At 35.2% G+C, this 27,654-nt stretch overlaps 1 protein-coding gene and 1 long non-coding RNA gene across 2 annotated transcripts; both read right to left on the reverse strand.

The window, feature by feature from the left end:
- Positions 1-19: 19 nt before the first annotated feature.
- On the reverse strand, positions 20-25,647 carry LOC127843645 (uncharacterized). The gene is made up of 2 exons (XR_008032258.1): positions 24,492-25,647; positions 20-3,495 (listed from the first exon to the last, which is right to left on the reverse strand). It is a non-coding gene; the product is annotated as an uncharacterized LOC127843645 (long non-coding RNA).
- Positions 5,966-27,631, reverse strand: LOC127843632 (uncharacterized). Its single transcript, XM_052373329.1, has 3 exons — positions 26,167-27,631; positions 11,415-12,394; positions 5,966-8,908 (listed from the first exon to the last, which is right to left on the reverse strand). The coding sequence occupies exons 2-3, from the start codon at positions 12,253-12,255 to the stop codon at positions 8,556-8,558; spliced, it is 1,194 nt and encodes a 397-aa protein (XP_052229289.1). The 5' UTR covers positions 12,256-12,394; positions 26,167-27,631; the 3' UTR covers positions 5,966-8,555.
- Positions 27,632-27,654: the final 23 nt, after the last annotated feature.

Here is a 27,654-nt window from a genome sequence, read left to right on the forward strand (position 1 = left end):
AAGTAAGAACAACACATGATAGCATTCAAATAGAATGTAATAAGCCCTTCATAAGGAAACACAACAAAAGACAAAATTGAATATACATATATATGAAGAAAAAAATATTTCTTGAGTATCATGTTAATATATTTTGCTTAAATCGATCAGACATGCTTCACTGTTCTTTAACATTAATATATACATTGTACAAAAAAGTAACGATTCCAAAATAAATGGCTGACTGCTACTTCTTTCCAATACATGTTTATCAGACATACATTAATTTATGAGACAAACAAGGGACAAAATTGTCACAAAAGCAGGTTTTCAATAAAAAAAAGTCTGATAAAAGGAGACAACTGCAACTCAAAATGTGCAATGCTACTGATTGTTCATCACAATTACCCCCCTTGTTTCAAAATCAATCTGTTTTTCGACCCCCTGACCTAGTTTCTGACCCATATTCAAACTTAACCTAGATATTGTCTAAATACAACTTCTGACCAAGTTTCGTAAAGATCGGATGAAAACTATTTGAATTAGAGAGCGGACAACATGCTCAATGTTTAAAACGCACTAAGTGACCCCGTGACCTAGTTTTTAACCCGGCATGACCCATATTCGAACTTGACCTAGATATTGTCTAGATACAACTTCTGACCAAGTTTAGTAAAGATCGCCAGCCTGCCCGCATTCGCCAATCTAATTACCAGTTTTTTCCTTCGGAAAACCTGGTTAATAAAAACAATTATTCTAAACAAGAGTGGACGACAAATATACATAGTATTAACAAGGTTCACTCTAGACATATAAAGAAAATGTTCCGCCCACTTAGACCCATGTTTTTTAAAAGGATAAATACCGCTCTTAGATCAACCAATCAAGTCCTGTACTGGTATGTTATAGACTGGGCTTGTTCACATTCTAAGTTTTCTGTAGGCAGAGTAGAAACATTTTCTAGGTCTAAAGTAATAATACAAATTAATAAGACTTGCTTTCTCAAACTACTTATTTGGTGACTGATGGAACGCCAACGGGAACCATTTTTGAACTAGGCTTAGATATCATTAGAAAAAAATGTTTGAGCAAGTTCCATAAAGATTGGGTCGACATTGTGACGAAATTGTATTAACATACTTGTCGTATTGTCATGCAAGGAAAAGTGCTCCACGGACACGAACTCGTTTGAGAAAAAAAACAACCCTGGAACAAGTTGGCAAATAATATGAAATTATATAACACAATTTAATCATAGCCATTAAATGAAAAAATGCGCCTCTACCCTACTTCTTTTCAACCATGTTTTTCAAACAAGAGCTGTCAGAAGACAGCGCGCTCGACTATTCGAGTGCTTGACAGTATAACGTAAGCCATCATGAGGAAATTGTTCATATTCAATAAAGTCAAGGTAATATAGTCATATTCTACTTGGAAGAGGACCATAATTGAAACATACTGATTGTTTATGTTTTAAAGAAGTGGTACATTATAGACAATTCTGAGTTCAGGTATATTTTCCACAATCTATTGAACATTTGTAAAGACATAAAACAAACTAATAAGATTTTATTTCAAGTTTAATAGCAATAGCCTGCAATAGGGCTTGGGGGATGGAGAGGAGGGTATAGTGTGGGTGTGTGGTCATTTATTAGATGATCTTTCAAAAAAATAGAAAAAACAAGAGCTGTCACCATAGGATGACTTATGCCCCCAATAAACACTTGGTAGAAGTTATGAGCTTTTTTCGAAACCTAAACGCATATTTCGAAACCTAAACGCGGACCCTAAGTTCAAGGTCAAGGGGTAAAAATTTGTGTATGCGTATGGAAAGGCTTTGTCCATATACACATGCATGCCAAATATGAAATTGCTATCTGAGCGACATAGAAGTTATGAGCATTTTCGAAATCTAAACACAAAGTGTGACGGACAGACGGACGGACAGTCCGATCACTATATGCCCTCCTTGGGGGCATTAAAATGTCTTAGAATATCAAAATAAATCAGAAAGCCACATAAACTAAAGACCGGACACCATGCTAAATCCTTGAAATGCACTAAGTGACCCCGTGACCTAGTTTTTGACCGGGCATGACCCATATTCGAACTTGACCTAGATATTGTCTTGATACAACTTCTGACCAAATTTGGTAAAGATCAGATGAAAACTACTTCAATTAGAGAGCAGACACCATGCTAAATCCCTGAAATGCACTAAGTGACCCCGTGACCTAGTTTTTGACCCGGCATGACCCATATTCGAACTTGACCTAGATATTGTCTAGATCCAACTTCTGACCAAGTTTGGTAAAGATCTAATTTGAATTAGAGAGCGGACACGAAAAGTGTGACAGACTGACAGACAGATTGACGGACAGTGCGAAAACTATATACCCCTTTTCTTTGAAAGGGGGCATAAAAAGAAAAGAAAAAAAATTTGGAAGGGGGAGGGGGAATTCTTGGGTGGGGCTTGGGGGATGGTTTGGGTGGAGTCCATTGTGGGATGTCAGGTAAGTGTTGGTTTGTCAAAGTATGAATCAAATCATCGTCGGATACCCACTACTAATTCATTCTGTTACTCTCCAGCATTAGCCGTGGGACAATATAAGCAATACACGCTGTTTTGACCTTAACTGTAACCTTTCAGAAGACCAATGAAATCGCAGGTTACAAAAACAATACTCTTCGCTTTGGAAGTGTGAATGCTTCCCCTGTATAATGGCGGCCGCCATAGAAAATAAATGTTTGTTTTGTTGTAGCATTATAAAAGGGAAAAATTATACTCGGAAAGTCGTCTAAATTGTCAATTTTAAAGTATTCACATGCACGACGAAATTCCATTTCTACGGACGACGGTATTTTAACAACAAAACCAAAGTCTCTATAGAACGAGTTGTATGATTAGTAAAGAATCCTCATGAAATCGTGAGGGATCCAATGAAATTACTGGATTAGACACCCTAAAACGGTGAAGAGTTCGTAATGTCCCACTGTCGATAAATGGAGAGGAGCGGAATGGGTCCAACATGGGTATCAGACGATGGAATCAAATCTGATCCTAATTAAAGAAGTTAAGGCAATTTAAGCAAAATTTATTAATTTGACCTTGAGAGTCAAGGTCATTCAAAGGTCAAGGTCAAAATCAAATTTACAGGTACAGTACCCTCATGATAGCATGAAAGTATTTGAAGTTTGAAAGCAATATCCTTGATACTGTAGAAGTAAAGTGGATCTAAACACAAAATTTAAAAAAAATTCAAAGCTACTAAGAAACAAGAGATGTGTTTGTCAGAAACACTATGCCCCCTACTGCGCCGCTTTAATTTATTTAATGTTTTTTATCATTTGGCAGGTACAGGTAATTTTTACAAGGGAAGTAATATTTTGTAAAGGGATAGAATAAAAAATATAACTTCCCTTGTAAAAATGATCTGTACCTGCCAAATGATAAATAGAAATTATCTCCATTTAAAGCTTGTTACTTCCCTTGGATTTGTTTCTTTGACCTTTGACCTTGAATGATGACCTTGACCGTTCACCACTCAAAATGTGCAGCTCCATGAGATACACACGCATGCCAAATATCAAGTTGCTATCTTCAATATTGCAAAAGTTATGGCCAATCAAAGTTTTCGGAGGGACAGACAGACAGACAGACTAACAGACTAACGGATAGTTCAACTGCTATATGCCACCCTTCCGGGGGCATAAACAAGAGCTGTCAGAGGACAGCGCGCTCGACTATTCGAGTGCTTGACAGTATAAGGTAAGCCATCATGGGGAAATTGTTTATAATCAATAATTTATTAGACTATCTTTCAAACATAAAAAAAGGAAAAAAAAAATTGGGGGGGGGGGGGAGGGGGGGGGGGTTGAGAGGGGGTATAATGTGGGGTGGGGTAATTTATTAGATGCTGTTAAAAAAATATTTTTTTTTGTTTGGGGGGGGAGGGGGGAGGTTGGGGTGGGGGGTAGGGGGGTGAGAGGGGGGTATAATGTGGGGTGTGGTAATTTATTAGATGATGTTTAAAAAAAAAATTATTTCGGGGTGGGGGGAGGCTGGGAGGGGGGGGGGAAGGGATTCTGGGTAGGGGCGTGGGGTATTGTTTGGGTGGAATCCATTGTGGTATTCAGGTAAGTGTTGTTTTGTCAAAGTAATAATAACATGTGATCATAAATAAAGAAGTTATGGCAATTTAAGCAAAATGTTCAATTATCTAAGTGTAAAAGGGGCCATAATTATGTCAAAATGCTTGATGCAGTGGTCTGCTCTTGTTTAAAGGTTGGGGTCATGTTGGCAAACAATTATGCAAAATATAAAAGCAATATGTCAAAGGATATAGAAAATATTTTGGGTAGTACGCAAAGTTTAACATAGATTTATCAATAATATGCATATTCTAAGTATAAAAGGGGCAATAATTCTGTCAAAATGCTTGATACAGTTGTATGCTCTTGTTTATAGGTTGGGGTCATGATGGTAAACAAGTATGCAAAATATGAAAGCAATATGTCAAGGGACATTGAAAATATTTGGGGTAGTACGCAAACTTAACATTTGCTGCATTTTCTAAGTGGAAAAGGGGCCATAATTATGACAAAATGCTTGATAGAGTTGTCTGCTCTTGTTTATATGTTGGGGTCATGTTGCTAAACAAGTATGCAAAATATGAAAGCAATATGTCAAGGGACAATGAAAATAATTTGGGTAGTACGAAAACTTTAACATTTGCACGGAAACGGCAACGGAAACGCCGGGGTGAGTAGGATAGCTCCACTATTTATATTTCATATATAATAGTCGAGCTAAAAAGGGCCATAATTCTGTTAAAAACCAACCAGATTTATGCAACTTGCCCTGTACAGTCCCCTTACGATAGTTAGCGAGTTTTTCCTAGTCTGAAAGCAATAGCTATGACACTTTAGGAGTAAAATGGAGCAAAACACAAAACTTAACCAAATGTTCAATAATGTAAGTATAAAAGTGTCCATAATTCAAAATGCCAGTCAGAGATACATAACTTTGCCTGCACAGTCCCCTTATGATAGTTAGTAAGTGTTGCAAGTATGAAAGCAATAGCTTTGATACTTTAGGAATAAAATTAACCTAAACACAAAACTTAACAAAATTTTCAATTTTCTAAGTATAAAAAGGGAACATAATTCTAACAAAATGCTTGATACAATTGTCTGCTCTTGTTTATAGATTGGGGTCATGTTGGTAAAGAAGTATGCAAAATATGAAAGCAATATGTCAAATGACATAGAAAATATTTGAGGTGGTACGCAAACTTTAACATTCCAACGCTCGATCACGCTAAGCCTAACGCTCACGCGCACACTCACGCCGGGTTGAGTAAGATCGATAGCTCCACTATATATATATATATATATATATATATATATATATATATATATATATATATATATATATATATATATATATATATATATATATATATATATATATATATAGTCGAGCTTAAAACCAAAGTCCAGACCAATTTTCGAACTGATCATTATATTGCAAAGTTATGGCTGTTTAATTTGACTGTTGACCTCTGAATGTGAACATGTCTTTTGAGGTAAGGAGAAAGGTGTTGCAAATCCTGTAACGATGGTTCAAAACATATGGCAAAGTTATGGCTGAGATAAAAAGAATGTGACAGACATCTGGCCACTCACACCGACGCACATCATGACATTGCGACTGCTATATGCTGCCTTCTTCAAGGATGGAATAAAGCTCGGAACCATTTTTGAATTATTCTGATAAATCATTAGAACAAACCTTTTGAACAAGTTTCCTTAAGATTAGACAAGCAAGCTATCACAAGTCAGTGCGCTTGACTATTCTTCTGCCTTTACAGTATTTTGTTCATTTTCTGTCATTTATCTAATATACATACCACACTTACATATTTGGTGTTGAATATATGTAGAAGTTTATGAATTAAAACAAGACATGTCAACAAACAAGATGTTCAATCTTTTACCAATTTATTTTATTGAATTTAATTAACTCTGCGAGCACAGTCTGCATACAAAGTTATTTACACACACAATTACAGCTCATATTCCTCTAGTATAGTATTAAGTTATTAAGCAGAAAATCATTTTTTTATTTTTAGTAGCAGTGACCTTGACATATTTCCCCAAAAATGCAAAGCATCCTAGGTCTGCATGTTATCTAACTACAAACATAATTACACTGTTACTATTTTCATTAACAGCTACATACAAATGGCCCCATAAACAAATTTAACACACATGTAAGCAACAGACACGACACAATAAAGAACAATAAACATGGCATAACCACTTAACTAGGTTGTTCAAAGTTTTAGTTATTATCTTGATTAAATAACTGCGCAATCTCAAGTCTGCATTTACAATATCAGCCAAATACCTCTAAGTCCTCCATCCAAACTCAAGTTATTGAGCCAAATACCGTTTTTTCTATTTTAAGTGAAACTGACCTGGACCTTTATCAAACTTATCATAAGTGCAATCCCGCACAGGATCACATGTCAGCCAACAATATACAAACATTCAATATAATTACAAAAACACTACCTTCATCAATACTCAAACCCTTGAGTGGAAACAGATTTATTTTTTATTTAAAGAAGCAGTTACCTTGATTTACCCAACTGGACCCAGATGGAATCCGAAGCAAGGCTCAGCACAAGAAATCCATTTAAACTCAAAGTTATTGAGCAGAAACGGATTTTAATCTATTTAAAAAAAAAACTAAACAAAGAATATGAAAGTCCCAAATGATTTCCCATGCTAGGTCTGCATATAAGCATTCTATACTCAAACTTGTATTGTAATATCTCCATCTAAACGCGATGTATTCACAAATAAACCAGTTTTCTATTTTTAGACAGCATAACCTGTCCTGTCGAAATCCCAAGCTAGGTATGAATATAAGCTACACACCCTCACAATCAATACCTACTACCAAACTGAGTTGAGCATGCAATTGTTCTATTTGTATGTACAGTGATCATGATCTTAACTGAACACGCCTGAAATACAATATATCAAAATAGGTTTCCATGCAAGCTTGCTCAGAGCGCCTATCCTAAGTTTAATCAAGATTGGTAAATGCGAACTAAATGTATTGACTGGAAACCACATCTATGCTGTTTTGCTTCTTATAGTCAAATTGACCTTTACCGAAATGCAATCTCTATTTAGGTTTTCATGTTAGCTAGCTATATATATACACAAACTCGAGTTATTAAGAAGAAACTGTTTTCAGTTTCCAAAATACAATCCCAAGCTCGCAAGTATGCTTTATCCAAGTTTCATTAAGTTTTGGCAATTCAAACTTAATGTATTGACTGAAAACCAGCTGTTTAGCGCCACCCACCCACATGCTCGCCTGCCCGTCCGCCATGTTCCAACCTTATAATCAGGATTTTCAACTTGGTTGAGAACTTGGTTAAATACGACTTATTTGCAAAATAAATATTCAAAAGTCATTAACAAAACAATCAACACTATTTACATTTGCAATGCTATGTTTCTTCCTGTCTGTGGTACAAACTACGATGTGTTCCTTTGTCATTCTAAAAGACAAATTGTAAACAAGTGTTCTGCGGTCAGAGACATATGCCCCTCAAAACAGGGCTTTGAACTTATGACCCCAATTTTTCAATAGGGGTCATCTACTGTCCAAGGCCAATGCGCATGTAAAGTATCAAGCCAATTTGTTGATGATTTATTGTGACAGTGACCTTTGACTTAGTGACCCCAATTTTGATAGGGGTCATCTACTGTCCAAGGCCAATGCGCATGGGAATTATAAAGCCAATTGGTTGATTCGTTGACGAGTTATTGATCAGAAACGCTTTTCCCCCTTATTGTGCCAGTGACCATGGCCTTTGACCTAGTGACCCCAATTTCAAATAGGGGTCATCTACTGTCCAAGGCTAATGCACATGAGAAGTATCAAGCCAATCATTTAATCAGTAGACGAGTTATTGATCTGAAACAATTTCACACTTAGCATGTTACAGTGACCTTGAATTTTGACCTATCGACCTCAATTTCAATAGGGGTCATTTACTTCCAAGGCCAATGCACATGTGAAGTATCAAGCTAATCAGTCGATTCGTTGAAGAGTTATTGATCGGAAACATTTTCAAACTTAGTGTGATAGTGACCTTGACCTTTGACCTAGTGACCCCAATTTCTATAGTGTCATCTACTGTCCATTGCCAATGCACATGTGAAGCATCAAGTCAATCAGCGGTCAATTCGTTGACGAGTTATTGATCAGAAACGATTTTCACACTTAGTGTGATAGTGACCTTGACCTTTGACCTAGTGACCCCGATATCAATAGGGGTCATCTACTGGCCAAGGCCAATGCACATGTGAAGTATCAAGTCAATCGGTCAATTTGTTGAAGAATTACTGATGGGAAACGAACTGGTCTACCGACATTCAGACTGGTCTACAGACAGAGAGCCAGCAAAACAATATACCCCTTCGTCTTCAGAGAGGGGCATTATAACATTAACATTATTGTATACATATAAAATATTCAACGGAAAGAGCTACTTGAGTTCCAGAACAATTATTTGGTTTTTGTTGTATAGCCCCACAGTAATCTGGTCAACATTTTTATTGACGCAGACAGACGTTGGGCTGCTCAATCCATCGTTCTGTGAAAGCAGAGTTGCCAGCTTCTTTTTGCCCTCACGATCCACCTGTATGACAGCATTGGAGGTATTTCCACATACAAGCACATGTCCTGCCCATGTAACATGAACGCAATATGGATGTCGTAGTTCAGGGTCAGTAAACGTGGATATCAGGGTCCCATCCATGGCCAGTGTGATCAGCTTGTGCTGGCTATTGTTGGTGACATAAATCATGTCCCCAGCTGGACACACTGCACACCTGCAAACTGCAAAACAAATATTTAAATTAACATGTCAGATATAGATTTAAAACAAGGGCTGTTTGTAAAACATGCATGCCACCCAAATGGGCTGTCAGTTGTAGTGACAGCCATTGTGTGACTACGTTAGAGAATGATTGGCAATTTTTTTTTAAATTGCTCGCGTTACTCATGGAGTTGCTGATGAGAGTCTGTTGTTTATTTGTCATAAGTTTCCACCAGATATTTTTGAGATATTAAATAAAGATAAGTGAGATGTGTATATATATTCATGATTTATCATCCGGAAACCATTTTACTGCTTCAGGTCACTGTGACCTTGACCTTTGACCTAGAGACCTGAAAATCAAAAGGGGTAATCTGCCAGTCAGGACCATTGTCCCTATGAACTTTCCTGATCCTAGTCCTAAGCATTAGTGAGTTATCATCCTGAAACCATTTGACTGTTACAAGTCACTGTGACCTTGACCATTGACCTAGAGTCCTGAAAATCAATAGGGGTCATCTATCGGTCATGACCAATGTCCCCATGAACTTTCCTGATCCCAGGCTTAAGCGTTCTTTAGTTATCATCCGGAAACCATTTCACTGTTTCGAGTCACTGTGACCCCATTTTACTGTTTCGAGTCACTGTGACCTTGACCTTTGACCTAGTAACCTGAAAATAAAAAGGGATCATCTGCCAGTCATGAATAATGTACCTATGAACTTTCCTGATCCCAGGCCTAAGCATTCTTAAGTACTCATCCGGAAACCATTTGGTGGTCGGACCGACCGACAGACCGACCGACATGTGCAAAACAATAAACCATTTAACTGTTTTGAGTCACTGTGACCCCATTTTACTGTTTCGAGTCACTGTGACCTTGACCTTTGACCTAGTGACCTGAAAATAAATAGGGGTCATCTGCCAGTCATGATCAATGTACCTATGAACTTTCCTGATCCCAGGCCTAAGCGTTATTGAGTTATCATCCGGAAACCATTTGGTGGACCAACCGACTGACGGACAGACCAACATGTGCAAAACAATATACCCCCTCTTCTTGGATGGGAGGAGGGGGGCATAGAAATGATTACAAATATTAAGAATTTCGTTTCATCACACAAAAAAATATAAACAAGTGTTCTGCAGTCGGAGACATATGCCCCCCCAAAAAAACAACAACAACAGGGCTTTGAACTAGTTATCCCAATTTTAATAGGGATCATCTACTGTCCAAGGTCAATGCACATGTGAAGTATCAAGCCAATCGGTCAATTCGTTGATGAGTTATTGATCGGAAACAATTTTCACACTTATTGTGACAGTGACCTTGACCTTTGACCTAGTGACCCCAATTTTGATAGGAATTATCTAGTGTCCAAGGCCAATGTCCATGGGAAGTATCAAGCCAATCGGTCGATTCCTTGACAGTTATTAATCAGAAACGCTTTTCCCACTAGTTGTGCCAGTGACCATGACCTTTGACCTAGTGACTCCAATTTCAATAGGGATCATCTACTGTCCAAGGCAAATGTACATGAGAAGTACTAGTATATAGCCAATCGCTGAATCAGTTGACAATTTATTGATAGGAAATAATTTAACACTAAGTGTGTAACAGTGACCATGACCTTTGACCTAGTGACCCCAATTTGATTAGGGGTCAACTACTGTCCAAGGCCAATGCACATGTGAAATTTCAAGCCAATCAGTGAATCAGTTGACGAGTTATTGATGGGAAACAATTTCACACTTAGTGTGCAACAGAGACCTTGACCTTTGACCTCGTGACCCAAATTTCAATAGGGGTCATCTACTGTCCAAGGCCAATTCTCATGGAAAGTATCAAGCTAATTGGTGAATCAGTTGACAAGTTAGTGATCAGAAACAAATGTACACAATTGTAATGTGTGGCAGTGACCTTTACCTTTACCTAGTGACCCTAATTTCAATAAGGGTCATCTACTGTCCAAGACCAATACATATGTAAAGTATCAAGCCAATCGGTAAATTGGTTGAAATGTTATTGATCAGAAATGATTTTCGCACTTAGTTTGATAGTGACCTTGACCTTTGACCTAGTGACCCCAATTTCAATAGAGGTCATCTACTGTCCAAGGCAAATAAACATGTGAAGTATCAAGCCAATCGGTAAATTCATTGACGAGTAATTGATCAGAAACAATTTTCACACTAAGTGTGATAGTGACCTTGACCTTTGACCTAGTGACCCAAATTTCAAAAGGGGTCATCTACTGTCCAAGGCCAATGCACATGTGAAGTATTAAACTAAACAGTCAATTTATTGACGAGTAATTTTAATAAAGGTCATCTACTGTCCAAGGTCAATGCACATGTGAAGTATCAAGCAAATCAGTCTATTGGTTGACGAGTTATTGGTCTGAAACAAACTGGTCTTCCGACATTCAGACTTGTCTTCCGACGGACAGACCGACATCCAGCATACTTGTACAAACATTTATGTACAATACGTTAAGTATTGAAATATAATGAAAATTCATTTACCTGTTATGCCACCTCCTTTATCCTCATAAAGCTTTTTAATGAGTGTCCCTGTCAAAGTGTAGTGGTACAGGGAGGAGACAGAGGTGACGAACAATGTTTCATGATGGTGGGCAATACCAGCAGCACCATGCGGTAACCGAATCCTCCTCTCATTAATCAGCTGCCCCTTCCTCACAGAGATGAACTGCACATCACTGTCAACAGTCACAGCCACCGAACTGGATGTAATCAGGCAAATGTCCAATAGATCCCCAGACACATCACAGTGGCTGACTACATTGTACTGCTGGTCAAACAGCTTAACTCTTTTATTTTTATAATCAACAACAATGACATGGCCACTAGGTAAGATGCAAATACCTGTGATGAAGCAAGGCAAATTTGTGTCACTTGATATTTGTATATTATACTCAGATTTTCTCTTCACTTTCAACACCTGGTTTGGATTCATCACTTCAATACTCCCTAGACCTGACATTTTAGACAGGTACTGCTCAATATCAATGTTTGCCTTGAAGTTCATTGAACTGGGAATTTTAACTGGGCTCTCCTTCAGATATGTCTCACATTCTTGAATTTTGTCAAGACATTTCCAGCCGGCTATGAACTCCATTTCTTTCTTGCTCTTATCACACAGGCCTTGTACAGCTTCACCAAGTTCTTGCAGTTCATCCTTCAGTCTGGAGCAGATGTCAACATCTTTCTTGAGAGAGGTTTGAAATCTGGTCCTAATTTTATCCAGTTCTTTCAGTGTTGCATTTTCTAGCTCATCCAAATAAGCATTTAATTTGTCACGCATGTCTCGGATTTCTTGCAGTGTTTCATTATATGATACCTCCATGAACTGAATGATGGACTCTTGTGTACTCTTTGAAATATTAAGTTGGTTACCAATAGTTTGCAGATTGCTTGACAACTGTTTTATATCCAATGATAGCTTTTTTACTGACTCAGAAATAAAAGTCACATTGAGGCACTGTCTGAAAAAGAAACATGGAGCATTATAAACAAACAAGTCAAGTCATTGAATAGATATCCCCTTCCAAATAAATTGTGTTCATGGATCGGTGAAAATGATGACTTAGAAGTGTGGTAAGTTGCATGGATGTGGCTCATATCTTATTTGAGATACAGCTCAAGACAAAAAAATCTTATTTAAAAAGGGTATGTTAAAGTCAAAAAGGGCCACTCTGTTATTTTCAAATGGATTGTTTCGCAATCTTATGTGAATCATTCCCATATTTATATATACATACTCATACCAATTTCCAATTAAATCTGCCCAAGCAGTTACAATATGTGGCCCCCCGGACACAATAGTATGCTTATTTTCAAGTAAAAAAAGTCATAACTTCATTATTTGCAAATGGATTTTGACCGCATTTGACGTGAATCATCCTTTTATCTATATAAATACAAATAGCAATTTCATTGAAATTCGCAAAAGCAAATTTCCAGATATGGCTCCAGACACAAAAGTGTTCGGGAAGGAGGGGCAAAGGTGTGATAATTTTCAAGTAAAAAAGGACTGTAACTTTGTTACTTGCATTTGGATTGCATTTGGCATTTGATGTGCATCATCCTCTTACCCATATAAACACTCATAACAAGTTTCAATGAAATCGGCACAAGCAGTTCCAAATATGTATCTAGACACAAAAATGTTCCGAACAGATGAAAACGTCAAAACAACATCGAATGATAATAAACCATTTTGACATATTTAATATCTGGGTGAAACAAAATATTCAAACAGTATAATTGATTATAAATCAAAGTTTAAATTAACAAACATATCGAGTATACATGTATGTTTCAAACTTGGCCTAAAAAAATAAATAACAAGACCTGTTTGTGTAAAACACAATGCCCCCTACTAAGCTTTGAAGCCAACTGAAGTTATTTTAGAGAAAACTGTTTGGTCCGAGCCCAAACACATCGCCAAATATCAATGGACCGGAACAAAACGCACACCACATCTGTAAGTCATGTTGGTAGACTCACGTACCAAACATCAGCTCAACAGCTCAAAGCGTTTTATTAAAAAAAGTCGGAAAACAGTTGTTATAGAGAAAATTTCCATGCCAATATCTTAGACAAAAATCAATGGATTGGAACGAAATTCACACTTAATCTGTAAGTTATGTAGGTAGACTCATACACGTACCAAAAGCCACTTAATATATGAAAGCATTGCGTAAAATACCTCTGGAAAACGGCTATAATAGAGGAAATGAATGAACTGGAACATAACTCACACTTCATCTTTAGGTCATGTACGTAGAGTCACATGCCAAAAAAGAACTTAATTTCTGAAAGCATTTCGTAAACAAGAGGGCCTGAAAGGCCCAAAGTCGCTCACCTGAGATTCAAAGGATCTGATCTGTTTTGTGCAGCACAAGATGTCATTAGAACAAATTTTCTAACCAACTTTCATGACTAGCCACGTTTTTCAACAGATCAGAACCGTTTTCATACACATTCAAGATATCATTTAAACAAATATTCTGAAAAAGTTTCATAAAGATTCATAAAGCCATATAAGGACAAATGACCCGCCCCCTGGTGGCCATGTTTTTTAAGCAACTGGAACCATTTTCGAACTTGTCAGAGATATCATAGGGACAAATCTTCTGACTAATTTTCATGATGATCAGAAATAAATGTGGCTTCTAGAGTGTTAACAGTTTTACTATAGCTATATAAGGAAAAATGCCACGACCCCTTGGAGGCCATGTTTTTACACCAACCGGAACTCATCCAAGATATCTTTAGGACAAATTGTCTGGCAAAGTTTCATGATTATCGGACAATTAATGTGGCCTCTGGAGTGTTAATAACGTTTAACTAAAGCAATATATATCCATATTAGGAAAAATGCCCCGCCCCCTGGTGGCCATGTTTTTAAAGCAACCAAAACCATTTTCGAACTCATCCAAGATATCATTGGGACAAATTTTTTGACCAAGTTTCATGAAGATCGGAAAATAAATGTGGCCTCTAGAGTGTTAACACGGTTTTACTATAGCCATATAAGGAAGAATGCCCCGCCCCTTGGCGGCCATGTTTTTCAACCAACCGACATCATTTTTAAAACTCGTCCCAGATATTATTGGGATAAATCTTCTAACCAAGTTTAATGAAGATCGGAAAATAAATGTGGCCTCTAGAGTGATAACAAGGTTTTACTAAAGCCATATAAGGATAAATGCCTCGCCCCCTGGTGGCCATGTATTTCAATCAACCGGCATCATTTTTAAACTTGTCCAAGATATTATTGGGATGAATCTTCTGACCAAGTTTCATGAAGATCGGACAATAAATGTGGCCTCTAGAGTGTTAACAAGATTTTACTATATAGCCATATTTAGCCATAAAAGGAAAAATGCCCAACCCCTTGGCAGCCATGTTTTTCAAGCAAACGTAACCATTTTGGAACTCATCCATTGGTAATGTTAACGCTTGTTTTGATTTTCATATGCATTCATGTGCTTATTTTAAATACATATGTATTATTATATTTTAAATGGCGAGTTATCACATTAAGGGAACTTAAATAATTACGGATCACATCTTTTTAACTTAGTAGAATTTTTTTTCTTCTGGAATGGTAATGTTAATGCCTGATTTGATTATCATATGCATTCATGTGCTTACCGTCTGTATGTTTATTGTTGTGATGTTTTTGTACACATTTTTATATCTACACTATCGTTAATAACATAAAAACTTTTCTTTTAAACCAGTATAAATAAACACAAATTCATATCTACTTTATTATTAATAACATAGCTATGTTATAGGTATATTTGACAGTATTTACATGTACATACAATAGCTGTCTCTATATACACAGGAATCAAAATTCAGGATTGATATTATAGAACATTGTATATTTTAAAATGGCCCTTTGGGACATTTAGGAAACTTAAATAATTGAAGATGATATCTGTTAACTTAGTTGAATATTTGTTTTTCTTCCGCATTGGTAATGTCAACACTTGTTTTGATTCTCATAAGCATTCATGTGCTTATTTGAAATACATGTGTATTATTATATTTTAAATGGCGCTTTATCACATTTAGGGAACTTAAATAACTACGAATCACATCTGTTTAACTTGGTTGAATGTTTGTGTTTTTTTTCTTCTGGAATGGTAATGTTAATGCCTGATTTGATTTTCATATGCATTCATGTGCTTATCGTCTGTATGTTTATTGTTGTTATGTTTTTGTACACATTTTCATATCTACACTATCGTTAATAACATTTTCTTTTATGCCAGTAGAAATAAACACAAATTCCCAACACATGTCAATAAAACAGGATATAAATATGTACTATTATAAAATTAATAGGCAAGATTCAGTACGCTTCAATTTAGCCATAAAAATAAAATATTTTGGAGAAAAAAATGTATGAAAAAATATGCTCTTTAAATGTAAAAGGTCTCAACAATGATAATAAAAGGCAAAGTATATTCAAATGGTTTGAAGAAAATAATTACACAGTGTGTTTACTTCATGAAACACATGTTTGTGAGCTAACAAAAAACTAATGGCAATCAGAATGGAGTGGAATAAGTTTTTACAGTGGGAACAAATCAAATAGTGAAGGTTTAGGAATTTTAATCAAAAATAAAGATAATGTAAGCATAGGCGATTTTAAAGAATTAGTACCCGGTAGATTATGCACAATAGATGTTATTATTAATAATCAAGAAATCACCTTAATAAATATATATGGTCCAAACAAAGATGAAACATGTTTTTTTGAAAAACTGGAAATACATCTACTACAAAATATGGATAAAAATTACATAATAGGAGGCGATTTTAATACAATACTTAACCCAAATCTAGACAAAAAGAACGGCAAAAAGGATACAAACATAAACAGCAGGAACAAAATAAATTCCATACTCGATTCATGCAATTTGATAGACATTTGGCGAGCTCTTCATCCAGAACAAAAACGTTATACATGGCATTCAAGTGGTAAACCGGTTATTTTTTGTATATTGGATTATTACCTTATTTCCCAAAATATATGTAATATAATTAATAAAGCAAAAATAAAACCAGGATACAAGACAGACCACTCTTTGATTGAAATAATTATTGACAATAAAATACAACAAAAAGGGCCTGGTTATTTTAAAATAAACAAGGGCTGTTTGTAAAACATGCATGCCCCCCATATGGGCTCTAAGTTGTAGTGACAGCCATTTTGTAAATATGTTTTTTGTCACTGTGACCTTGACCTTTGACCTAGTGACCTGAAAATCAATAGGGGTCATCTGCGAGTCATGATCAATGTACCTATGAAGTTTCATGATCCTAGCCCTAAGCTTTCCTGAGTTATCTTCAGGAAACCATATTACTATTTCGGGTGACTGTGACCTTGACCTTTGACCTAGTGACCTGAAAATCAATAGGGGTCATCTGCCAGTCATGATCAATGTACCTATCAAGTTTCATGATCCTAGGCATAAGCGTTCTTGGGTTATCATCCAGAAACCATTTTACTATTTCGGGTCACCTTGACCTTTGACCTAGTGACCTGAAAATCAATAGGGGTCATCTGCTAGTCATGATCACTCTACCTATCAAGTTTCATGATCCTAGGCATAAGGGTTCTTGAATTATCATCCGGAAACCATTTTACTATTTCGGGTCACCGTGACCTTGACCTTTGACCTAGTGACCTGAAAATCAATAGGGGTCATCTGCTAGTCATGATCAATCTACCTATGAAGTTTCATGATCCTACGCATAAGCGTTCTTGAATTATCATCCGGAAACCATTTTACTATTTCGGGTCACAGTGACCTTGACCTTTGACCTAGTGACCTCAAAATCAATAGGGGTCATCTGTGAGTCATGATCAATGTACCTATGAAGTTTCATGATCCTACCCTTGTCAAAAAAGTGGGCAAAACCCGGTTTTAATCCGTGTTAAGCCCTGCGGTATTGGCACCGGGTTAAAGCGTGTCTTTTAAACACACTTTTTGCTTACCGACTTGGTTTTTTGTAGGTAAAACCTGGATTTCACTCACATAAACCAACACGCTTATACCTTCTTATACCAACTTAAACCAACTAAAACTAACTTAAACCAACTTAAGTGGGTTAAAAGTGAGTGTGTTTTCCTTCTCTATGTTGGCTTTTAAACCCGCTTCTACACATCAAGTCGGTTTTTCCTGTTCTTAAGCGAGTTAAAAGTGGGTTTTTGTTTGAGTGTTAAGTGAGCTAAATGTGTGCTTAACTCAGATTAAACGCAGTTAAAACACGCTTTAAAACCGAGTTTTACCAACTTAAGTTGGTTAAAAGTTAGTGTGTTTTCCTTCTTTATGTTGGCTTTTACACCCGCTTCTACACATCAAGTCGGTTTTTCCTGTTCTTAAGCATGTTAAAAGTGGGTTTTTATTTGAGCATTAAGTGAGCTAAATGTATGCTTTTCACAGATTAAACGCAGTTAAAACTAGCTTTAAAACCTGTTAAATGCTCAGTAAAAACCCACTTTTCACCCACTTGAAAACTGAAAAACTTTTTTATGATAAGAACAAAAATATCATAAATTAAATTCTAATTACTTTTTTAAACGATAAAACATAAAACTTTACATATATATCCATATACACAGCATGATAAAACTATTTTGACAGACATGGCATTGTTATAATAAAATATAATAGTGTTATAAAGTAACATTGAACACAAAGAAAGAACTGAAAAAAGTAAGATTGTATGGAATAAATACAAACAAGAGATGTGTTTGTCAGAAACACAATGCCCCCTACTGCGTCGCTTTGAAATAAAATTTCTAATTATCATTTGGCAGGTATAGATATTATCTCTCTTTGCTTATTTCTTCCATTGGATTTTGACCTCTGACCTTGAAGGATGACCTTGACCTTGCACCACTCAAAATGTGCAGCTCAATGAGATACACATGCATGCTAAATATCAAGTTGCTTTCTTCAATATTGCAAAAGTTATGACCAATGCTAAAGTTTTCCGACGGATAGACAGACAGACGGACAGTTCAACTGCTATATGAGACCCTAACGGGAGCATAAAAATAAGTTAATGTTGTTGAAACAGGTGCAAATCTATATAACAAAGCGAAAACAATGGTTAAATAATCATTTTAACAGCACATTTTATTTACAAAGACTTCAGTCTACTTGTGCATCAGCCGCAGATGCCTTAAACAACCTCTCATCTTTTCTTCAACATCAACCAGAGGCTTGTCAAAGGTTTTGGCTATGACATCTGAAAAAATATAATAGACTATTCATTTTAAAAACATGCAAAAAAACAACAAAATCTGTTCTTAAATAGAAAATACTCTAGCCAGAAAAAGAGGTTAAATATTTGCATATTAAGGAAGTCAACACAAATGAGTTTATTACTGATTGTCCTGGAGACAGTGACTAGAGACACGGACAAAGTTTTTCAATCCCTGTCTTCATGAATAAAAAAAAACACTGTTGTTAACTGTCACTTGGATTATAAAAACTCTCCCTTTTCACAAATGATGTAATAAAATGATCATTTATGCGACTGTAAACAGTAAGTGATCTGAAAAATATTTGTAGAATGTGTATTGAATTTCTATATGGATAACTGGTACTTTAAATTTTTATGATGAAGAAAAAGTACCAATGATTGCATTTCTCTCAGCATGCAGCGGGGAGGCTTGGTCTTGGTGACCCAGTTGTAGTTGTTGCTCCCTTCATGGAGCAAGTCACAAGCTGGTGGAAAGTGAATGGTCGGCACATGGCCTGTGCGATGGCCATCACCTCCCTGGTTTCATGCTGGATTTCAGCTTAAATGATACTCTGAAACCAAAAAAAGAAAAGGAGTTTTGACAAAATATTTACAGTTGGTAATTTTCCAAAGCTTGTAATTTACTTTCATCACATTTCAAACTCTAAAAATATTTGTCACATTGGTCAGAATTGTGACGCTTTTAAAATGCAATAACCTGTATAGTTTTACCTCTCAACAAATCCAGCTTTCTTGTTCAAGGACAGGGCGAGGTTTGCCCACTTCAGTTCCCCTCAAGTTGGCCAGCTCGTGCAGGGTAAAAGCCTGGTGTAAAAGTCCATACATCAGGTAGTATGATTACCCCTTTTGCTCTTGGGGCAAGAATTTAACCTTCAAAATTAAAATATGAGGGAAAGAAATATGTTCAGTAATAACCAGAAATATCTATAAATAACAATAAAGATGACAATAATCATAAAACACAACCACCATTATTCACTGTACACAACATTTACACTTTGTCATGTGTATGTTCATCTATTTTTGCTTCAAATTGTGTTGTTTTTCCTTTAAGTTGCAATACATTTACTTATCAATTTACATTTCCCAGTGACAATACAAAAATATAATAATGATCATAATTAATTCAGTAAACTAAATAAAAAAAGGATGAAGAAATGACAATACAAACCTGTTAAAACTCTTCTTCAGTATTCCAAAAAAAAAACAGTTGAACTTCTTTTCCAACAAACTTATTGTTGATTTCCAAATTGTAGTAAAATACACATTGTTTTCATCACACAATACTTCATGCTGACAGTATTTCAATACATTTTACAGAACAATTATAAGTCTTAATGTTAATTTAATTAAGCTCAATTCAATTGTACTCCTATAAATATGAGGGGTAGCTTACGTCTAATTATTTGGACTAAATTCAATTGCTGAAACCAGCTTGTTTTTCAAAAGTTGTTGTTTTCAAATAATTTCCTGTGCAAAAAATTGAACCAATCAAAAGTCATACCTCATTCCAGCCTTATGTCTGGGCAAACCCTATCAGTAGCCTTATCTGCCCCTGATAATCAGTACCCTGTTAAGCTCTGAATGCCTGACAGATTGTTATCTGTTTATTGTTAGTGGTGTGAAAAGGGGTATTTTTAGGTATTGTCTTGTTATTTTGTTGACTGTTTATGTAACACAGGTCATGTTTGGCATCTTATTATTTTATTGCAAATTAAGAAAATGGATATAATGGTATCATATGAAAATATCAAAATCTTGCATAACTTATGTACACAAATTAATAGATTATTTCCAAAATAATGTTTCCAATACCATAATTATTTAAATATGCAGATTTAACAAGTAAATACTGATTTAAACAAATATAAACAATCATATAAGATTGATTAAAATTTAAAACAAGAGCACCGCCTTGCGGGTGCAGACCGCTCATCTATTTTCTTTCTAAAGGTGAAGGGACTCTCATTTTCAATCACAAAGGAGGGAGGAGTGGAGTGAAGAGGGGTGTATAGTGTGGGGGCTGTGGACATTTATTACATTATCTTCCAAAAAAGCGAAAAAAAAAAAAAAAAAAAAAATCGGGGGGGGGGGGGATGATGGTTGGACGGTATTCAAACATAACCGTTTTTAAAAAAAAATGGGGGGGGGGTATAGTGTGAGGGTGTGGTGATAATTTGTGATTTTAGAAATTCAGCAGACAACATTTTAGCAGATGACAAATTTCCCAGCATGCAAAGGGTTAAATATTACACACTTATCAAAAGTATCCCAATAGCTTACAGACAACAACTATCTCAAATGGATTTTGTCAATTTCAATCATATTACACATTACTTGAAAAAGTACAAAAATCAAAAACAGTGTGTAAATATTTATATAATCTACAACAAACCTTAGAAGAAAATAAAACTAAACAAGAAAAGAAATGGGAAGACATAATGTCCCCCTTTGAACAAAGTATCGACTGGAAACATGCTTATTTTACACCATTTAAAGCCACCATAGATAACACTTTACGCAATTTTCAATATAAGATTCTACAGTGCATACTACCAACTAATTCATATTTGTATAAATGTAATCTAACATCTTCAAGTCTGTGCACTTTTTGTGCAAGTTGTAAGGAAACAATTATACACGTTTTATATGAATGTAATTCTGTACAACCCATATGGCAGGAGCTGACATTGTTATTAAATAGAAAACAATTACACATAGAACTAAATGTAATTGATATTATTTTTTGAACTAAAAAAGGAGGCACTCATAATCAAGTGATTAACTTTATAATCATCCTTATGAAATCTTACATATTCAATACCAAATCAAAAGCCGAAAAGCCAAATATTGAGACCTTCAACAATGCTCTAAGAATGAAAATTATATTAGAAAAGCAAATTGCCTTTGAAAAAGGCAAAATTGCTCAACATAATAGAAAATGGCACAACTTTGAAATAACTCATTAAGAATCTTGCCAACATCCCCGACATTTTAGGATGTTTCTGTTTATTATTTCTTTTTAAACCGCTAAATTGTTATCTTTATTTGTGTCAAATTTTGTGAAATATGTCAAATATTGCGGGCCTTTTGATTTTTGTTTGATATATATTTAAAATAAAATCACTTTATTTTTTTTATTTTTTTTAAAACTTATTTATCAATGCTACAACTCTCTTATTATCAAATCTAGCTTTTCCCCTCTCCTTTTCACTCTTTAGAAAATAACATAGCATCGTCTCAACAATATTTTTCTGGTAACAATGTTAAGCAATACCATGTTCATACTTAAACAGATAAAGTGTGTGTTTTTTCTCTTAGTATTATACATAAAACACGTGTATGTGCAGACATAGTCAATGCATATGATACTTTAGTATATGTAAGAGACCAAAATGTTTTGTTGCTTCATATGTGTATTCATGTTGTAATAGAGATGTTTGTTGAAAATCAATAAAAAAAACAAACATAAGATATCATTGAGATCAATCTACTGACCAAATGCCATGAAGATTGGACAATAAATGTGGCCTCTAGTGCAGCAGTAGCAGCATTACAATACCAATACTTAAGAATGATCAAATGGGAAAAGGTAACCTAGCACTGGCAGTAAATATGGGGCTCATTTACAGGTCAGATTTGGAATCTGCTGTAAAATGAGATTTCGAATGAATTAAAGGGAGGCAAATCTGTAATAAAAAGAACATGCATAAACCGTAGTTGTTTCCCTTGTTTGAACCATGCTAAATCCTTATAATGCCTATTTCCGACCGACCGACCGACATGAGCAAAGCAATATACCCCCTCTTCTTCGAAAGGGGGCATAATAATGCTATGCTTTTAAATGAAGAGTATCAAAATCAAATTAAACAAGAAATTCATAGCATAGTTGAACATAACACTAACTGTAATCCAAAAACACTGTGGGAACTTATAAAGGGAACGGTAAGGGACATTAGTATAAAATTCTCTACATTGATAAAAAAACGAAACCAGGAAAAAGAGCAAATTATCATTGACAAACTAGAGTCACTAGAGCAAAAAATCAATACAAACAGTGATAACATCGAAAATATATTCAAACTGTTTAAAGAAACTAAAATAGAGTACGATAATAGCGCAAGAGCCAAACACATTGAACATAATGAAAAAAATACCAAATACTTTGCAAATCTTGAAAAAAGACATTACGAAAGTAAAACCATTCACAAGTGAAAAATAAATAACATTGAAGTCTCAGACATTAAGACTATAATGAATGAACATAGAAGCTTTTACTCAACCTTTATCAATAAAAAAGCTATTGACACAAATACTCTTAATAATTCACATTTTTTTAACCTAAATATAAAAAGACTGTCAGAAAATGAGAAACAATCATGCGAAGGCTTACTCACAGCATATGAATGTTTAAACGCTTTAAAAGAGATGGATAATAATAAAAGTCCCGGTTCAGACGGTTTATCCGCAGAATTTTACAAGGCATTTTGGGAAGTTAATAAAACACATTATATTAATTCAATTAACCATTCATTTGTTAATGGACAATTAACCCAACTTCAAAAACAAAGTATTCTTACACTTATTCCAAAACCAGGAAAAAATCTAGATACACTGGATAATAGGAGACCATTAAGTTTATTAAATGTTGACTATAAAATAGCGACCAAAACACTTGCAAACAGGATTTAAAAAGTTATTTCGTCTGTTGTTGAGCCAAGACAAACAGGATTTATAAAAGGTAGATTCATTGGCGAGAACGTACGCACAATTTTTTAAACCATTCATTATCTGAATAACAATAATAAGCCAGGACTTCTTTTCTTTGCCGATTATGAAAAAGCATTCGATAGTTTAGATCACGAGTTCATGTTTAAAAGTCTCAAACAATTTAATTTTGGAACTGAACTCATACAAGGGATTAAATTATTTTATACTGACATAAGAACCATAATTATTAATAACTAACATTGATCTGAACCTATCCCTATTCAAAGGGGCATAAAACAAGGCTGTCCATTATCAACAACACTTTTTGCATTAAGCATAGAAATATTGTCCAACTTTATTGAAAACAATGAAGACATCAAAGGAATAAAAATAAAAGAACAAGAAATAAAACAAACACTTTTCGCAGATGATACAACTTATATGACAGATGGAACGCTTAATTCGTTTTCAACATTGATAAATACTATTCAAGACTCAGTGAAGTATCTGGACTCAAACTAAATACACAAAAATCCATTGTTATGCGCGTTGGTTCACTTAAAAACACACACATTATATTTAACAAATACAAATATTTTTCTTGGGCCTCTGAAGAAGCTAAAACACTGGGTTTTTATTTCACCAATGATGAACATCTCAATATAGACAAAAACTTGCAACCAAAATTACTAGCCTTTATAAATTGCTTAAAACAGTGGCAACACAGAAAATTAACACTCCTTGGAAAAGTCACTGTGGTTAAAACGTTTGCCCTGCCAAAGATTATGTAAACATTGTCAGCACTCCCAACCCCTTATCATGAAATATTACAAACAATTAATAAATCTATATGCCAATTTGTATGGGATTGCAAACCTGAAACAAGATGTGTTTGTGAAACACTATGTCCCCGTATATGACGTTTGACCATGAAGGATGACCTTGATCTTGACCCTTCACCACTCAAAATGTGCAGCTCCATGAGATAAACATGCATGTCAAATATAAAATTGCTAGCTTCAATATTGCAGAAGTGACATTACATGAGCAATTTTGACCCATATATTTGACCTTGAAGGATGACCTTGACCTTTCACCACTCAAAATGTGCAGCTCCATGAGATACACATGCATGCCAAATATCAAGTTGCTATGTTCAATATTGCAAAAGTACTCATAAAATAAGCGATTTCGGCCACATATATTTGACCTCTGACCTTGAAGGATGACCTTGACCTTTCACCACGCAAAATGTGCAGCTCCATGAGATACACATGCATGCCAAATATCAAGTTGCTATCTTGAATATTGAAATATTGCAAAAGTGTACATTAAATGAGCGATTTTGACCCATATATTTGACCTTTGACCTTGAAGGATGACCTTTACCTTGACCTTTCACCACTCAAAATGTGCAGCTCCATGAGATACATATGCATGCCAAATATCAAGTTGCTATCTTCAATATTGCAAAAGTTATTGCAAATGTTAAAGTTGGCGCAAACCAACAGACCAACCAACAAACCAACAGACAGGGCAAAAACAATATGTCCCCCACTTCTATAGTGGGGGACATAAAAATAAAAAAGAACAACCCTAGTTAAACCAATAGAACAAGGAGGGCTGAAACTCACCGATATTACTACTCTAATACATGCTAATAAGGCCAGTTGGGTCAAAAGATTAACAGACGTAAACAATAAAGGGCAGTGGAAAATTTTCTATCAGAATGAACTTAATAAATATGGTGGAAATCTTGTATTTGAATGTGCACTTAATGAAAAACATATTGTTTCCAATTTTAAAAATATATTCCTCAGAGATGTCATTATCTCTTGGAACAAGATTAAATCGAAGAAAAAGGAGGACATGTAAATAAAACGATTATATGGAATAACTCAAGGATAGAAAAAAAATTACCAACATACCTTCTTCTACCTAAACTGGTAAGGGTATAAAATTCTTAGAACACATATACGACTTTAGGTCAAAAACCTTTTATACATTTGAAGCTTTTAAAACCCTTTATGAAATACCCTCAACAGATTATCTTAACCCTTTCAGCGCTTGAACCGAATTTTAAAGGCCTTTGCACAGGGCTATAGATAATTTTTTGGGTAATTGGGTTTTTCACCCCCTGTTTTGACAACAATAGGGTTTTTGTAAATTCAATAGATTTTAGCAAAAAATTTAACCCCCTACTGTTGAGCTTAATTGGGTTTTTTCACCCCCGTTTTTTTTAAAACTCAATTGGGTAATTTAGGGAATGGCATATATAATATAATAAAAATCTACTAAGATTACTATATTATCATGTGCATGTGAAAAATAAATATAGCAACATTAGTTAGTTTTAATTTACTTTTCATGTTTGTGCATAATGTACATTTTATAACTCCACTTTCCATATCAATCACCAGCCACGGGTGTTTGTTTCGCCACTTTTTTAAAGTTTTTTCACTTACACTACCCATAACGTGTTTTTTTGGGTTTAACAACCTCATTCAAAATCTCCGATAATAACAGGCGAACTAAATTCTCGGGAGAAATGATCACATCTTTCAACAGATCGTTCAGCAAAGCAGCACAGAAGCTTTCGGTTTCCCCAATATTCTGGCGTAAATACCTGTCTTTGATGTTTGTTTGTGTGACGATTCTCTTTCTACGGCCACGAGTGGCCATTTTGATATTTTAAGAAAATGAAAGTAGAAATTGGACGGGTCTACGAATAATTACAGTAATTTACCCCAAAGGTTGATAACCGCTGGAAAGACTGCCTTCTTTTCTTCATAGGACAGCATATAAACTACCGTAATCGGTTGTGTATAAGGCGCACTTTTTTACCCCCAAATTTGATTTTAAAAACTTGATGCGCGTTATGCACAACAACAGGCATGCCAAAACATTTTTTCCCTGTCAGTTACCCAGTTACGGTAACTCGGACCATTCTGTTCCCAGTCGATTTAACTGTCACTATGTTAATAATTGTATTATATTTACGATCTGAATATAGATTAACAAACGTTATAAAGTTAAAATTAATATTTTCTATCTTTTTCAGGTACGTACAGAGCATCGAAATCAAATAAATTTGAAGGAGATAATGAAAAACAAGGAAGCCATTTTTATTTAAATGTTATTGTTTATTCCCACAATATTATACCCTACTGTACTAGGGTTACACAATTTAATTGGGGCACTTGTCGATTTACAATAGTATGTCGGCAAGGCCTTTCCCGATATTGATGATTATTTTTATTGCTTTTCAAATGTGTTAATAAAATTGATGTTGTGTTTGTTCACACGTTTTCATACGTCTTGTCAAGATTTGAGTCACCTGTCAAGTTTTGTGTAGCTGGGCTATTATCAAAACATGCGAACCGGCAGACGGCATCACACCTCCACTGTTTAATTATCGCGTGTAATGTCAGTAATGGTGTTGAGAAGTTTGAGTCGTTAAAGTCACCTGTCAATTATACTGAGCAACTGAATGAGCAATAAACAACACTCTTCAACATGAATAAAAACTGCACATTTGCCATTTTTAATCATTATAAAAATTGTCATTAGACTTACCGTATCTTGAATAGCACTGCGATCGACAAAGAAAGAATCTTGAAATTGTCTTTGAATTGTCAGAATTTTTTAATTGTCAGTCACAATATTGACGTTTCGGACATAGACGGACGACCCTTATAAAGACGATCAAAGACAACAACAAAGGTCCTTTTCAGGACCGCGCATATTCTGGAAAGAATATTTTGCAAATTGTCAAACACAAATATATTTGTGTAATGTAACCTTACCATCTATATCGCATAGACGCTCGAAATAACGCGCGAGACCGGCAATGTAAATAAAACGATTTTCTGTTAGCCCATGGAGTATGGAACCGAATTTTTCCCAGTTTTTTTGCATCAAAAACTTTTTTTCCCGATTTTTTGCTTCAAAAAGTTGATGCGCGTTATACACAAATGCGCGTTATACACAACCGATTACTCGGTACATTTTTGTATGGGAAATAACCAGTCTTAAAAAATACGCCCGGTGTTTGTAAGAATTGCGTTTCGTGACGCAAGGTTTTTTACGGGAATTACGTTATTAAATTTATATTTGCGTTTTTGTACGCTTGATTTTGAATTTAATTACGTTTTTGGTTATTTTAATTGCGTAATAACGCACATACGCTTGTTATCTATAGCCCTGCCTTTGCAAATAGTTTGGATCCAGATGA

This window comes from Dreissena polymorpha, chromosome 9 (genome assembly GCF_020536995.1).
Source record: "Dreissena polymorpha isolate Duluth1 chromosome 9, UMN_Dpol_1.0, whole genome shotgun sequence".
Lineage (NCBI taxonomy): Eukaryota > Metazoa > Mollusca > Bivalvia > Myida > Dreissenidae > Dreissena > Dreissena polymorpha.

Excerpts from the sequence above, each read along its gene's own strand:
- LOC127843632 (XM_052373329.1), bottom strand. The coding sequence starts at position 12,255 with ATGGAGGTATCATATAATGAAACACTGCAAGAAATCCGAGACATGCGT. Across the intron at positions 8,909-11,414 it reads TAAAGGAGGTGGCATAACAG|TTTGCAGGTGTGCAGTGTGT; the intron begins GTAAATGAATTT and ends TTTGTTTTGCAG.